The sequence below is a fragment of the Fukomys damarensis genome, unplaced genomic scaffold (genome assembly GCF_012274545.1).
Source record: "Fukomys damarensis isolate Sample0158 unplaced genomic scaffold, DMR_v1.0_HiC HiC_scaffold_7, whole genome shotgun sequence".
Classification (NCBI taxonomy): domain Eukaryota; kingdom Metazoa; phylum Chordata; class Mammalia; order Rodentia; family Bathyergidae; genus Fukomys; species Fukomys damarensis.
In genome coordinates this window covers 19,316,451-19,332,171 of record NW_022900919.1, presented here as the reverse complement: position 1 = coordinate 19,332,171, position 15,721 = coordinate 19,316,451, and the positions used below count along the sequence as shown (strand labels likewise).

The 15,721-nt window shown below is 49.7% G+C and overlaps 1 protein-coding gene across 2 annotated transcripts in view; it reads left to right on the top strand.

Annotated features, from left to right (window-relative positions):
* The window catches only part of LOC104860070 (AP-3 complex subunit sigma-2), a 53,304-nt gene extending 44,403 nt beyond the window's left edge, over positions 1-8,901 (top strand). The window contains exons 7-8 of one of the 2 annotated variants that reach the window (XM_019207052.2): positions 6,309-6,416; positions 8,190-8,901. In XM_019207052.2, coding sequence (XP_019062597.1) covers positions 6,309-6,416; positions 8,190-8,318 — 237 coding nt within the window. In that variant the 3' untranslated portion in view covers positions 8,319-8,901. The remainder of the gene's footprint in view (positions 1-6,308; positions 6,417-8,189) is intronic. The other variant, XM_010621073.3, reaches the window with a different exon arrangement.
* Positions 8,902-15,721: the final 6,820 nt, after the last annotated feature.

Here is a 15,721-nt window from a genome sequence, read left to right as displayed (position 1 = left end):
TTTTGTACCTGGGGATCACCAGGTATAGGCTGGCCTCAAACTTGCCATCTTGGCACCTCAGCCTCCCAAGTAGCTGGGATTAAAGGCATGAGCCACCATGACCAGCTTTGGGGATTTTCATAACAGATCTTTACGTGTTTTTTCCTATTCATTTCTTTCGTGCACAGGCTGCGCCTCTGCTGTCTTCCGTACTTCATTGGCCATCTTGTCCTTTAACTCTGTCTCATTCCCTTTCCCATTGTTCTTGTGTTGTTTCTTACTGTGTTTTTTGAGGTCCCTTCTTGCTTTTGCTCTTTCCAGTTTTACCTTCTGTAAGTTTTTTCATTCCATTCTTCCCTGAGCTGTTTCTTTTCTCCTTTTTTTGCCTCCCCATCCCTGCCTTAAGCACTTGCATTTCTGCTTTGAGCTTTGACTTCATAGAGACAGCTCTTTTCATAAGATTTTATATTTTTTTCCATATTAAGTTTATTGATACATTTAAAGCAAATAATATAGTTGCATTTATCATTGGGATCTTGTACCTTTACATATGTCTTGGTTATTTTTTCCCCATAAGGTTTTATATTTTTGATTTTACAAAATATTTTGTTACAATTTACTGTTCCATAGCACTTTTAAGTGTATGCTTTTTTTTTTTTTTTTTTCTGGTACTGGGGATTGAACTGAGGGCGCCCCCGCCCCCCCCCCGCTTGTGAGGCAGACAAGGTGCCACTGAGCTAAACCCCTGGCCCTTGTGTATGCTCTTAATGTACCATTTAGTTTCGTGTTTCTTTCTTGCTTTTTCTTTCATTCTATTTTTATATAGACCCTATGCAAATTTCTCTCTCTCTCTCTCTCTTTTTTTTTTTTTTTTTTTTTTTGGTACCAGGGATTGAACTCAGGATCTTGTGCTTTTGAGGCAGGCAACTCCAGCTCACATTTCTCTTATAATCATCTTCAAATAGCTTAGTTTTTCAGGGTCCAACTATTTTCAGAATTCTTATTTGGGAGAGGTACCAAGACTATCCTAGGCTATAGCAGTTCGTCCCATGATTTAGGGGTCTTGGAGGTTTGTTTACTCTTTATTTCTATCTAGCCAACAAAACTGGGCCTCTATGAACATTTACACGGGCTTGCTTTCTGCTGCCAAAGAGACCGACTCTGAAGCAGATACATTTTTTTTTTTTTTTGTCCTGTACTGGGGATCGAACTCAGGACTTTGTGCTTACGAGGCAATACTGAGCTAAATCCCTGGCCCAGGCAAATATATCTTGTTTATGTGGTTTTTCATAGAGCCCCAACTCTAGGTCCAAGAAAGCTCCTGCCCCTACAAACTAGGAATTTGTTTGGTGCCCAAGAGTGTGTGCTTTACCTCCTAGAAGTGGATTTTTAAAATTTTGTTTTTGTTTGTTTGAGGCAGCATCTTGCTGTATTTTCTAGGCTGGCTTTGAACTCAACTCTGAAGCTGAGGCTGTCCTGGAATTCATGGCTATCCTTTTGCCTCAGCCTTCCAAGTGCTGGGATTGCAGACATGCGCCACCACGCCTGGTAGAAGTGTGATTTTGCAGGCATTTCTGAGGTCCCTGGCTCCCACATCCTCTTTTTCTCCTTCTGTGTGACAAAGGAGGCTTTGCCACAGCTTTCTACCAGCTTTTCCACTTGCTCTGGATCTGGAATTTGTGTTGTCATTTAGATTTGTTGAAAATGGAGTTTGCATTTAGAATACATTTGAATAGCTTTTGACAATGTTGACTTTTTTTTCCTTGAAAATGAGAATAAATACCTATAGGCAGCTGCACACTCTTTTTTTTGAAAGACACAAAGCTGTGAAGCCCAGAGATCTGAAGAGAGAAAACAAGTAAGAGCACAGGAGAGAAAATGGAACAGTATGGAATGTGAGCTATTCTACCACTAACCTTGGTGGAAGTGGAGAAAAATGCAACCATCACCAAGCATCTCCCACCTCTTTACCAGATCTCACAGGATCCCTGGGGATAACCCTAGGGGGTAGAGTGCTGAGAGAAGATCTGTGGCCTAGTCTCCGAAGCTGAGGGATGGAGCCAGAGAAAGACACGCCTGAAAAAGCCCTCAGTGGGTAGTGGACGGGCCACAAGTGGGGAGGAGCTGGCAAGGAGATGTCTAATAGGAGCTAAATGTAAGAGGAGCCAGGTGGGATACTAGGGAAAGGAGAAAGGGAAAAACAGAATTGAGAGATTTGGGAGAGGGGTAGCAAAAGGAAAAGACGATCAATCAAAAACAGGTAGCTCTAAGAAGGGGTGGGGGGGTAACAGGATTGATTAAGAAGACACCTTGGTGGCACATGCTTGTGAAATCAGCTACTTGGGAGGCTAAGGCAAGAAGATCTCAAGTAGAAACCCAGCCTGGGTATGATGTAAACACTTCCTTTCTTTCTTGTATTTGGAATTTAACTCAGGACCCTGCACTTGTCAGGCAGGTGTGGTGCCACTGAGCTAAATCCCCAGCAACACTAACTATGATTAAGGGTCCAAATTAGAAGTCTTGCTGGGCCTGTTGGTACATGACTGTAGTCCCAGCACTCATTAGGCTGAGGCAGATGATCACCTTGATTTTTTTTTTTTTTTTATCACCTTGATTTTGAGGCCAACCTGGGCTACAAAGTGAGTTCAAGGACAGTTTTAATTAACTACACAGTGAGACCTGTCTCAAAAGCAAAACAAAACAGCAAAAACCCCCTCAAAAGTGGGCCAGGGATATAGCTCAGTGGTACTGAGCCTGCCTGGCAAGTGCAAGGTCCTGAGTTCAATCTCCAGTTCCACAAAAAAAAGTCTTAACTGATTTTTTTCTATTAACCTCCTCTGCTGGTCCCACAACATCATATGCTAGGCTAGGCTTCTTAATACACTTCCTCTGAAAAGCCTCATCACCACTGTCAATCATCTTCTGAGCCCCTAAAGTCCAAAGAATGTGCTACTCAGGGGTTTGAGAAGCTTTATTCATTCACCATGCCTACTCTGCACCAGGCCTTGTTCTAGGCCTTGGGTGCAGCATGGAAAAATTCCTACCAGACATTTGACACACCAAGGGCAAGTATCTTTTTGTTTTGTTGTCTTTTCTTTTTGTAATATGTAGGGTTGAACTCAGGGCCTTTGCACATACCAGCCTTTTTTGTTTGTTTTTAAATTTTGAAACAGGGTCTCATTAAATTGCCCAGATTGAGCTCAAACTTGTGATCCTCCTGCCTCAGCCTCCCAGAGGGCTGGGATCACAGGTGTGTGCCACAACACCCATCTTTAAGACCTAACAGCAGGTTTTTAAATGATTCCATATACATGAGGCTCAGGGATGAATGCAGTGGAAGATGCCGTTTGGGATTCTGAGGAAGTGTGGTACAAAGGCAAAACGTGCGCTCTGGCATCAGACCTAGATCCAGCACTCAGCCCTGCTTCTGAAATTCCTGACACTGGGGGGAATCTCATTGGCTTTTCTTCATATATAAAGTGAAGATTACTTCACTGGCCGCAGCCTAATGTTACAGAATTAAGTACATGAAGTTCTCAGCACATGGTAGATACTCAACAAGAAGTACTTTCCATCCAAGAGGTTGGTTACGCCAAAGGAGTAAATACTAATAGGCAGGTCTACTTCTTTCTCTTTTAAATCCTAGTATGCCATTTCCACCATTTCTGCCTTAATAGTGCAGTAGCATTAAATGCATCCACATTGTTATATAGCCAACACCACCATCCGCTGCCACAGGTCTTCATGTGGAAAACCAAACTGGATTACCTTCTTCTCCCCAGCCCCTGGCCACCAGCATTCTACTTTCTGTCTGTATCTGTTTGCCCTCTATGTGCTTCACATAAGATGAATCCTACAGTAATTGTCATTCATGTCTGACTTACAGCCTCAGGTCCTCAAGGTTGATCTGTGTCTTAGCAGGGCCAGAATTTCCTTCTTTTTCAGGCCGAATACTGTCCCATCACGTGTCTCTACCACGTTGTTTTACCCACTCATCCAGCAGTGGACCCTTGACCATTTTAGCTGTTGTGAACCTCTCTGTTGTGAACATGGTGTGCCAGTGCCCTGCTCTCACTTCTTTTGGATGGGTACTCAGAAGTGGAATTGCTGAGCCCTACAGTGATTCCAGTTGTAATTTCCTGAGGAACTGCACATAGTTTGTACACTAAAGGGCTGCATCGTGATGGGGAAGTGAAGTCCCAGGGATTATTTATTTATTTATTTATTTGCGGGGGGTTGGTTTTTTTGAGACAGGGTCTCACTATGTAGTTGAGACTGATCTGGAACTCATTTTGTAGCCCAGGCTGGTCTCAAACTCACAGCGATCCTCCTGCCTCAGCCTCCTGAGTGCTGGGATTACAGGCATGTGCCACCACGCCTGGCTCCAGAGATTAGTTTTTAAATCAGTGTGTGTAAAACTTTAAATTATGTAGATATGAACTTTGAACATGAAATTTTCATTTGCACATAAATAATGAGTAACAGACGCTGGGAATTTAGCTCAGTGGTTCCACTGCCTGCCTTGCAAGCTCAAGGACCTGAGTTCAATCCCCAGTACTGGAAAAAAAAAAAAATGAGTAACAGAGATTGTACAAAATGTAGAACTCCTCATGAGGGTAAACAGAAAGTGGTTTCTAAAGCTCAGCACGTATACACATGAGGGGGTACTCCTACGTTGGTACTTTCTCCCCAAGATCAGAAGAAATGCCCTGATTACGGCTGCCAGCTCCTTCCCTCCACTTACTGGGGGCAAAATAGGGAACACCCATGGCTGGGCATGGTGGCGCACCTGTAATCCCAGCACTCAGGAGGCTGGGCTACAAAATACAGAGCGAGACCCTGACGGAAAAAAAATAGCACCCACGTGTCAAAGAATGTCATGGGTCAAATGCACCCATGACAGGGATAGACATGTCTTTCCTCTTGAGTCTTCACTGACGACAGAGGAGATGACACTGGGCTCAGTCTAGACCTGTGGTTCTCAGCTGCAGTGCATTTGCCTCCTGGGAGATGTTTGGCAGTGTCTGGACATTGTGAGTTGTCATTGGTGAGGGTGTTGCCGGCGTCTCGTACATGGAGACCAGAAACATGTCACAGTGCACAGGACAGCCCAACATGTCCCCACTGCCCTGCTGGGAACCCCTGCAGCCTGTCCTTAGCCTCCCTTTCATACAAAGCTGTCGCCACAGCGAGACCAGCAGCACCACCCCCTGCACCAATGGGAACCTTTCTGCCCAAATCCTCCCCACTTCTGGGTCACAGCCCAGCTGCAGTTGTCACACTGTCCTGTGAGGTGCCCTGCTCTCTCCAGCCATCCTTCTCTGACCTCCTGGGGACAAGCCCAATAATCTGGCATTTAATAATACCATAGAAGGTGGTACTTGCTGTCTTTCCAGCTTGTCTAAAGTACCTTAGGGTTGATGTTGGTAGGATTTGATTTGAAATATACCTGTGGGGACCTCAGACTTGACCCACTTGGGCCTTTCTGTGACAGTTTTCCTGCCATCCTGGGTGCAGTGGTCGAGTCATCTCTGTTTTCTCACAGCACTTGAGCACCTTGGGGTTCAGTTCTATTTAGGGAACTACTAGCTGAGTGGGCCCTGAATTGAATCTGAGCTGTGTGCTTAGAGTAGCACTTTTTTATGGGGGTACTGAGGATTGAACTCAAGACCTTGCCCTTGAGAGGCAAGCATGATACCACTGAGCTAAATCCCCTTAGAGTAGCACTTTTGCAGACCTTGCCTTACCTAAGCAGTAAGATACGGGGCAAGGGTGGCTGACAGGAGTGGCGGTTTGGCCTGATCATTTCCCTCCAGGGGAGCACAGACTGGAGGCGTCCCACAGCACCTAGGAGACATTTACATTTCCACTGCTTGGATAGGGATTGTTCCATCATAGTTGGACTCAAGGCCAATGAGCCCTGATGATGGTAGAATTAATGCTGAAAACCATCACTACCTACATAGAACCCAGCATGTAGCAGGGTCAGCCATGCTAGTGCTTCCCAGCCAGCCTTCGCCACAGTACTGGAAGGAGACGGAAATAGCAAAAAAATTCCCAAGGTGCCCAGCTGACAAATGGCAGATCTCCAAGGCCACCACCTTGCTGCCTTGCGTGGAGCCAGATACCTCTGCTGGTACTGGCAGAAGACCTTGGGGACCCCTTGAAACCTCACTGGAGAGGTGGCTGTGCCAGGACCTTCAGGATCTAAACTGTAAATCAGAACCCAGTGTCACATCCGATCGCTCTGCTGCTGCAGGGAAAGGGGGCCGTGCAGTCTGAACCCTGACCTCTGCAGCTGCTCTGACCTCCTTTCTGCTTCTCTGCAGGTGCACTACATCCTCCAGGAGGTGGTGATGGGTGGGATGGTGCTAGAAACCAACATGAATGAGATTGTGGCCCAGATGGAAGCTCAGAACCGGCTGGAGAAGTCAGAGGTGAGTCTGGGGCCGCGCACTTGCTCTGCTGGCCAGGTGGCCCAGGCAGGAGGGGAATGTGGGCACCTTGGAGGTGGTGTCTGCTCACCTTCTTCCTTGAGTCCATCAAAGCTGTTTGATTTGCAGGTCGTCCCTGAAGGTTAAGCATGTAGGATGGTGCAAAGTCTCAGGCTTCCAGGCTAGAAGTGTGAATGGAAAAGGCAGATGATAGCCACGTGTGGTGGCACATGCCTGTAATCCCAGTACTCCAGAGGATGAGGCAGGAGGATCGCTGTGAGTTTGAGACCAGCCTGGGCTACATAGTGAGTTCCAGGTCAGTCTCAATTACATAGTGAGACCCTGTCTCAAAAAAACCAAGAAAAAAAGAAAAAGAAAAGAAAAGGCAGATGACAGACAGGCCAGGCAGCTTTGGCTGGGGTAGGGGTGAGGGGCTATGGTCAGTGTTTGTGGTTTCTATTTCCTTCTCTCAAGGCTGCACACTGTTTGGAGGGACCTGGAATCCCCTTTCCCATTCCCCAGTGGATTCTAGGTTTGTATGTTAGGTGAGCCTGATCTCCCAGCAACCATTTCTCCTGATGTGTTTCAGCCCCAGGTTTCCAGTTTCCTTACTTCCAGGTAGGCTTGTAAAAAGCTGCTACAGTATCATCCAGCCAGGTTTACAAAGACAGAGCTCAGCCCACCTTCATATGATGCTGGGCTGATACAGCAGCAGGAAAGGTGGTCTGCTGTGATCTTTCGGTCTCTCAGCCATACTGGGGAGCAGCAGTGACAGGCACACACCTTCACAGGTGCAGAAGAAGCAAAACAAATGACCTCTTTAACTGAGTGTCTTAAGAGTTTATTTGCTCTGGCTAATGGAACCAGATCTTGTGAAACTGAGGACTTTTCCTTCTGTGAGGACTGGCAGGCCACTGAAGAAACTTTTCCAAACCACAGCTCTTGCGACAGCTCTAGTTCCTTCAGAGAGGCCGGCTGGGGAGCTTCTGGGTTCAGGAGGGAGTCAGAGGCCAGGGCTTTGGAGCCACAGGAAACAGACCTGCTGGGTAAGGGTGGGACGGAGTTGGGAAAAAATGACTTTGAGAGAGTCTGTCTACTCTTCCTTTCTGTCCACTCTGGCGGTGAATATGGAGGCTCAACACGGACCTCTGTGTCCTTCTGCATGACATCTCCAAAGCCAGCCTTTTCCACCCTGTGTTAGTTGGCAAGCAGTTGCCCTAAAGCTGTAATGTTCCTTTTCCTTTTCAGAATTTCCCTGTGACGTTGCACTTGTCTACAAGATAGTCTCTTGAGGAAAGGGTTTGGTTTTGTTTGGTTTCATAACCAGAAAAGTACCCTTGATACTTCCTCTGACTTGGATAAACCATCTCAGGTTATTTCAGCAAGCACACACTGGGCACCTTCCAGGGGCCACACGCCATCGGTTGCTGAGACTCTGAAGCTATGTGACACATGACCCAACCCTGCCTTTGAGGAGCTTATATTCTGACATGCGTGTGGGCCATGGCCTGCATGCCGAACCCCACTACCTTAAACATTGTTTTGCTGGCTACCTTTGAGGAACAAGGAGGAAAAATTAAAAGTCATGTGTGTCAGTTTGGAATTGTTCTCAGTCTCCTTCGTCTGTTGTGTGTGTTTTTGTTTGTTTGTTCTTTGGTACTGGGGATCAAACTCAGGACCTTGCACTTGTAAGGCAGGTGGCAGAACCACTGAGCTAAACCCCCAGCCTTATTGTGTATTTTGTTTGTCTCCTACTCACCTTTCGTTTCTCCTCAGGGCGGCCTTTCCGCAGCCCCCGCACGGGCTGTGTCTGCAGTGAAAAACATGAACCTGCCTGAGATCCCACGGAACATCAACATCGGTGACCTGAACATCAAAGTCCCCAACCTGTCCCAGTTTGTCTGAGGGGGAGGCTTGGGCTGAACTGGAGTCCTTTAGGACAAGCAAAGCCAGGCAAGCTGGAAGCACAACCCATGGGAGCCTTAGAAGAGTCACGCCTCGGCCCTGGTACCTGTGAGGGAAGAGCGGAGCAGGAGCCCATGTGCCCCGTGCCCTCTGACAGTGGGGAGTCTGTACCAAGTCACCTGTACTTTAGCTCTTACTCCATTCGGCCTCCCTCCCAGGACTGAAACATCCTCCTCCTCCTCCTCCACATCAGAGCTTCTGAGGGCTGAAGGGACAGGTGGGATTCATGAGGCCCACAGTCACCTGCTAGCTTTGCTGGGGCCCTTTTACCCGGAATCTTTTTGTATAGCCAAGCTCTTTGGTTGCCACATCCTGCAGAGGACATTTTCTCCCTCCATGTAATCCCAGTTCTGTTCTCCCCAGTGTTTGTGTGCAGGAAAAATCCAGAGTGTAAGCCTCCTACATACCACCACACTTCTCAGCATGCTGGAGAGGTCCTGCAGGGGAGAAAGGGACCACATGCCTGTAGGGTTTAAAAATACATTACCCTCCTGGGAGCAGAAGGCTCAGTTGCTGTGTTTTGACTGAGGAGTCCCCTCACCAACTGGGGATCCACTACTCCCAGTCCTGGCTTTGGCACATGAGAGCCATGTGTGTGCACACACCAGGACCACCATGTGCTCCTGGACCTGCAGCGTGTGAGCTGTGCCTTCCCTGAGCTCAGCTGTGGGCACATCCAGTTCCTTCAAGGACCTACTAGGGTTTGGAGACTGGAAATGTTCTCATGTGATGAGAATCTTCCTGTGGTTAACGTGGAGCTCAGACTGCTGCTCATACCCAGGCCTCTTGCCACACAATTTTGTAGGCCAGGTCTCAGGGATGGGGCTGTGCTGTCTTGAGGTCAGGGAGCCAACTTCCCCTCCATCTAAGTCCCCAGCCTATGGTGCAGACTGGTTCCTCAGGCCTCCTGATGTGTGGCAAAGCAGATCTAAGACAGTGCCCAACAAGACCATGTGGGGCCATGGAGTTGGCTTTTTTGAGCAGTACTTCCTGTGGTTTGTACCCATTGTTCCTTGTAGCATCTCATCTTTGCTCTTCTAGGACCTCAGCAGTGACTACAGAGATGGACAAATGACAATAGGTAGCCTCATATGGGAAGAAGGGGAAGGTAAATAGCTCTTGACACCAAATCCCCTCATTTCTTTTTGTTTGGTTTTTGTTTTGTTTTTCTGAGACAGGGTCTTGCTACATGGTTCAGGCTGGCCTTGAACTCGGGGCAGTCTTTCTGCCTCAGGCGCCTGAGTACTGAGATTATAGGTGTGTGTCACCACCCCTAACGGGTTGATTTTTTTTTGTTGGGGGGATACCGGGGATTGAACTTGGGTCCTTGTGCTTACGAGGCAGGCCACCGAACTGCTAAGCTAAATCCCGGCATGATTTTTTTTTCTTAGGTATTTCAGCACATTTACATTCCCTTCACATTTGCTAAATATGAAATAGGAATAAAGAAGATGTTGAAAGTGAATTTTCCATCTTCTGTAAGGCAGCATGAGCAAGATCCTCTGAGGCCCTTTAAGCAGACATTTTTACCCCATTTTGCAGATGAAGATAGTAGACTCAGGAGGGCAGTTCAGTAGCAGTGTAATCTGCTCTTCCTGCACAGACCAGGCCAAAATTTCTCTCCTGATTAAGATGTCTTCTCTCAGGGCTGGGGATTTAGCTCGGAAAACTGATGAAAAGAGGCCTGGGGCCTGATCTGCCTTGCCTGTGCAAGCAAAAGTTCTGAATTCAATCCCCGGTACCAAAAAGAAAAAACAAACAAAAGAGGCTTGGTTTTCTAAGGTAGCCAGTGACCACATCCTGGGTTAAGAGCAGAAGGGTGCCCCACATCCCTCTACCCAGAGCACTGTGTGTTAGGGAGGGTCACAAAGTGAGAACCGAGTTACTCTGTGTTGTCAGGTTTGCTGCGGGATAATCTGTGACTGGGTTTCCTGAGGCAGTCTTGGTGTGTAGCTGGAAACCAGTGCTTTCCAAAACCACTTACTGGACCTATGGAGGTTGAAAATGAGCATCCAGATACCACTCCTTACGATCATTTGGAAAACTCAGTCCCGTTGGAGAAGCCACAACGTTCATTCATACTTGAAGTGTCCTGCAAATCCAGTCAGCCTTCTTGGCTGCTGTCACCATCTACATTGTTTCTCTCTTTCAGTGGGTAAAGAAGAAATCCTCATGGCCTCTTTTGGAGAAGGGTTCAGCATTTGCTGCTGAGCAATGTTTGTTTTGAAACTAGGGTCTGGGTTTGGATTTCCTAAGTGCCCTCGGCCTGGTATGGTTTGCTCAGGGCTTCCGGAGGTGGTGTAGAATACTGGGTGTTCAGTACCCACTATCTCTAGCTAATATCCGACCTCTGTTACTAAGTGCCTGGTAAGGACACTTAGAAGGAGCTCAGAGGGCTCACTTCCTCTCATCGTCTCTAGGCATCTCTGAGATGCTCTGAATGTTGGGATGGGGGTGCCTGAACCGTGACTGGAAGCCAGTGAGTGAATGTGGAGTATTTAAAGGACAGTAACCCACTTCCCACCCTGTCTGGCCCCACCATGAACCCTCCCACAGCCTGGCCGTGACCCTGTGCATACTGCATTGAGGATCTCAAGTCCCCGTAAGTCTCTCCTTGTGTCCTCTTCTGCCACATGCAAAGCCAGCCCTCCCTGCCCTCCACCTCCATCTCCACCACCACGGATCCAGCTTAGTGGTGCTCTAGTCGGCCCCAGCTTCACCAGAGAAAGAGGCTGGACAACACAGTGGCACCCAGGTTGCTGGCTAAACCTTGTTCTATGACCCAGACTTCAGTAGAAGACAGCCTTGCTAAGTCCATCTGGGCATGGCTTTCCAGATAAGAGACAGCACTGACTGTAAAAGGAAATATTGTCTCAGTGATGGCCAGGGCAGAGAGGCAGGATGTATAAGCAGCTCAGAGGGCTCTGTTGGCTCCTAGCATATGTCCTGAGTCCCCAGGCCACTAAGGGAGCATGTGGCTGTCTTGAGTTTAAGGCCTTTGCCTTCTTGGGAGCCCTGAAGGGCTCTGCATGTGCATTGGGCGGGCCTAGTGGCACAAGTGACTGGTGACACCAGCCCTTGAGGTAGTTCTAGGCAAATGATGATTCCTTTCCAAAAGATTTAAAATTCTTTCCTATTTCAGTTTTTCCTTTAAAAAAAAAAGGAAATTAACTCGTGAGGTTCACATTTTAAGAAAACAGACTATTCAGCAAGATTCCTAGCCCAATACCCACAAGGGTTTCCAACATGAAGGAATTAAGAATCCAAGCCTCTGGGTCTTCATTACCAAAAGTGAGGGCAGAGCATCCTGAAAGTGACTCACGTTCCTGCCATGACCTCAGCCAATTAGCTGTGCCATTCTCTCCAGGAAGGAGGGACCTTGCCCAGCACTCCAATGTCGGCACTGCCCGGCCTGCCTGTGTGTTTGGGTTTTTGAGCTGTAGTGTGATTCCCACTCCCTGGACATAACAGCGTGGGGTGCATCTCATCCAGTGCTCCGTCCCAGCTGCCACGAGTAGTGCCCGGTCCATAGCTCAGTAATTGGTGTGAAGGGGGAGGTGGAAAGCGGCACATCCTTAGTCTCTTGCTGCTCACATTCTCCGGGCCCTGTGCTTAGTGCTTTGGGAGGGCACCCAGGGTAATGGCCTTGGGAGCAGGAGGTAGGGAGGCCCAGTGGTGGCTGTGGAGAAAGGGGGAAAAGCAGAGCTAACTGGTGTAGGAGACAAAGTGGCCTGAAGGTTGCTCCTGAGAGGAGGTGCAGCTCAGAGGGGAGTGATCCAGAGTTTGGATGTGGATAGTGGATGTGTTAGCCTCGGTCACCTGAGTATCTGGGGCCAGCAGCTGGGTGTGCAGCAGAGGAAATGAGTATCCTAGACACTTGGAACATGGTGGTGAGTACCATGCTGGGGATGAGGGCCTAGGGTTGAGCCCTTGGGCAGGAGAGAGGGAAACATAAACACCACAGTGGTTCAAGCCGGGAGAAGTGGGGCAGGAAGAGACAACGCTTCTCCTTTCTCGGGTTTGCAGCTGCCCCGCCAAGCCCCCAGGTGAGCAGTGAGGTCCAGCGGCAGCAGGGTCTGCACTGGAGATGGCTGGTAGGAGTGTTTGTCGGATATCAGCTCCTCCAACTCTGCTACTACAGTCCTGAAACTGCAGAGGGAAAGGGAGCTGAGGAAGTAGATGACTGAATCAACTTCCTGCCGTGCCAGAAAGTGGTGAGAAGTCAGCATCTGTTGCTCCAGAGAAATGAAGGCGGTCGAGGAAGGGTGGAGACAGCGGGCCCTGCCCTGGTTCCATCAGTGGCCCCCATGGCTGGAGGCACCGTGCACAGCTGTAGGGAAGGGGGCAAGGTCTGTGGAAGTGAAGCTTCCTGTCAAATGAGGGTTCGGAGTCGGAAGAGCAGCATTGTGATTGGTAAAACCAGAAGTGTGGGGGCCATGGGGAGGGGCCCTGGAACTTCTTTTCCTGTAGTAGAAGGAGGTGGCATTTGGTGAGGACCCAGGTGATGAGCTGTGACAAGCAGACCTGGATGAGTCCCTACGGGATCCCACGCTTCCTTTGAGAAATGAGACCTTGCCCTTTGTCACGAGCAGACCTTCCATTGCTGTCCAGTGGTGTCTCCCCACATACCAGCTTTCTGGGACTGAGAGGGGAGGCAGGGGGCTGCCCTCTGCAAGCCTGTGTGCTAGCAGTGCAGCTAAGTGCCAGGAGGGAATCCAGGTCAGACCGAGCTAAGGTCCATGGTACAGATGTTCCCCAAGTTAGCATGAGGTTACCTCTGGATAAACCCATTTTAAGTTGAAAATTCAAAGAAATGTGTCACCTCACAGTCCCAGTTAGAGGTGCGATGTTTCCTGTGGTGATTGCCGTGCTGACGGAGCCGCTCACCGTCGCAGCCCAACAGCAAAGAGGATCCTGCTGCATGTCACCGGCTCAGGAGCCGGTTCAGTTCCTACTGTCCACCAACTGTGCACCGTGGTAAAATAAACGAACACAAGTCCAGGCTGTCTGGATTTCCCAAGCTGCATGAATCAGGCATTGACCAATCAGGGCAGAGAGACCAGGTTTGGGGCTCAGGGGTCACCGTGGGAGAGGGACGGGGCTTTTCCACACCTTCCCTGGATCTTCACAGCTGGTGACAAATGGACCAAGAGATGCCCACAAGCCCAGGGCCCTTCCACTGGCTCATCAGTTTGGAGGCAAAGCTGCCCTTCCACCTCTCAGGTGCTTGGCATTGAGCACCCGCTGCCCTTCCCTTGATGCCTCCCCAGCCCACAGTGGCTTCCCAGCTGTGGGCAGCAGCACAAAGGCCTGGGGAGGGTCGTGTTCCTGTTAGAGAAGCATGCTGCACCTGAGCCAGTTGGGATTTGAGCTGCCAGGCAAAACAAGCTTTCCTAGAACTCGTTCCCCAGGGCTGGGTAGTGCGGCCAGACATCCGTCCAAACCATCGCTGCCAGCACTTCTCAGTTCCCACCCCACCTTGAGCTCATCCTTGGAGGGCAGGAGTTTCCTGCCAAGATCCCCTTCCTGGGACACATGTTCTGCCTGCCCCTTCCCACAGCCGGGCCCTGAGGAGCTGCCGCCCAGCTTGGCAGCTGTTTAAAGTACACAGTGACATTACTGGGTGGCAAGGGAATCCCAAGGGTTGAAATTTTGCCGGACAGACAAAAGTTCTAGTGACATTGCCTGGCATCCCAGCCTGAGCCTGGCTCAGGGGACACCTGCAGCAGGACATTCCTGTTAGCCCTGCCCTGAGCCACAGCCTCAGGCCACCTGTTCTTGTCACCCCAGAGAAGCCACAGGCTCCAGGTCAGGCACTGTCTTTGGTTCACAGAGTTCCCAACCTGCATGAATCAGGCACTGACCAATCAGGGCAGAGGGACCAGGCTTGGGGCTCAGGGCTCACTGTGAGAGTGGTACAGGGCTTTCCCACACCTTCCCTGGATCGTCACAGCTGGTAACAAATGGGCCAAGAGATGGCCACGAGCCCAGGGCCCTTCCCAGGGTCCTTCCTCAGCTGCTGTGTGTCCTCATGGATGGCTCCTTCTTGCCCCTGATTAGGAGGTGTGTCAGTTTCTACTCACCCCATTATAACTCTGAGTCCAGTCCTGTCTGACATCTCACCAGCCTGCAGCAGTGAAAGTCTTCTGAACAAAGCCCCAGAATGAAGCCCGGGCTCCTGACTCTAGCTCCCCCAATACCAGCTGCTGCTCTCCCTCTTCCAGCCCAGTGAGGACCCAGTAAGGAGGCTCTGATGGCCCAGACTAGGTCAGTGTGGCACTGTGGGCATGTTGAGAGGTAGGTGTGCTTACCATATGCTAGGGTCAGGGTTGGCAGGACTGCAGGGCTGTCCTTGGGCATGGAGGGTGACACAGGCATGAGAGACAGAGGTGGCCTTTGAGCTGGGGGTCTGGGAGGAGTGGGGTGGGGTGTGCCCTGAGTTCAGGTAGAAGAGTGGGAAAATTCAGAGCGGCTGCATCATTGTGGTTGTTGGGGGAAGTGGGTGGGGGTAGAAGAGAAGGTGTATATGACCAGAGCAGGCCAGGGAAGCCAAAGAACTCAGCCGGGCATGGTGGTACACACCTGTAATTCTAGCACACTAGGAGACGGAGGCAAGAGGATCTCATGTTGCAGCCCTGCCTTAAGGCCCTGTATCAAGATTTGGGAAGGAGGGACAGGGATTTAGCTCAGTGGTTCCACTGCCTGCTTCAAAAGCACAAGGACCTGAGTTCAATCCCTGGTACTCCCCAAAAAGTATTTAGGAAGGGTTTGGACAGCTTAGTGCAACAAGCCAGGTGTGGTGGCGCATGCCTGTAATCCCAGCATTCAAGAGACCAAGGCAGGAGGATCACCACAAGTTCAAGACCAGCTACACAGTGAGTTCAAGAGCAGCCTGAGCTATGTAGCCTAAACTACATACCCTGTCTCAAAACAAAACAAACAGTGCTGGGGACGTAGCTCAGTGGTGCAGCACCTGCCTGGAAAGTGTGAGGACCTGAGTTCAATTCCTAGTACAAAACAAAAGTGGTGGGGGGCTGAGTGGGAGGCTGGGGCTCAGAGAGGCTCAGATTAGGAGAGTGTGTTCAGGGGCCATGGCCCAAGGAGAGGAAGGGCAAAGGGTGAGAGGTCTTCACCTACACCTAGGGCATGTAGCTAATCCCTGAGTTCCTGAAATAGTAATGAGCCCCTGCCCCGCAGGTTCTGGTGGGGGACTTCAGCCTGGTGAGCAGCGGGGCTAGCTGGGCGATGGCACCAGGGACAGCAGGCTGGGATGGTGTGAGCCAGCCTCTCACACTGTCTCCAGCTTGTACACAACAGTGATCATTGTGACCGCAGCTGCGGGC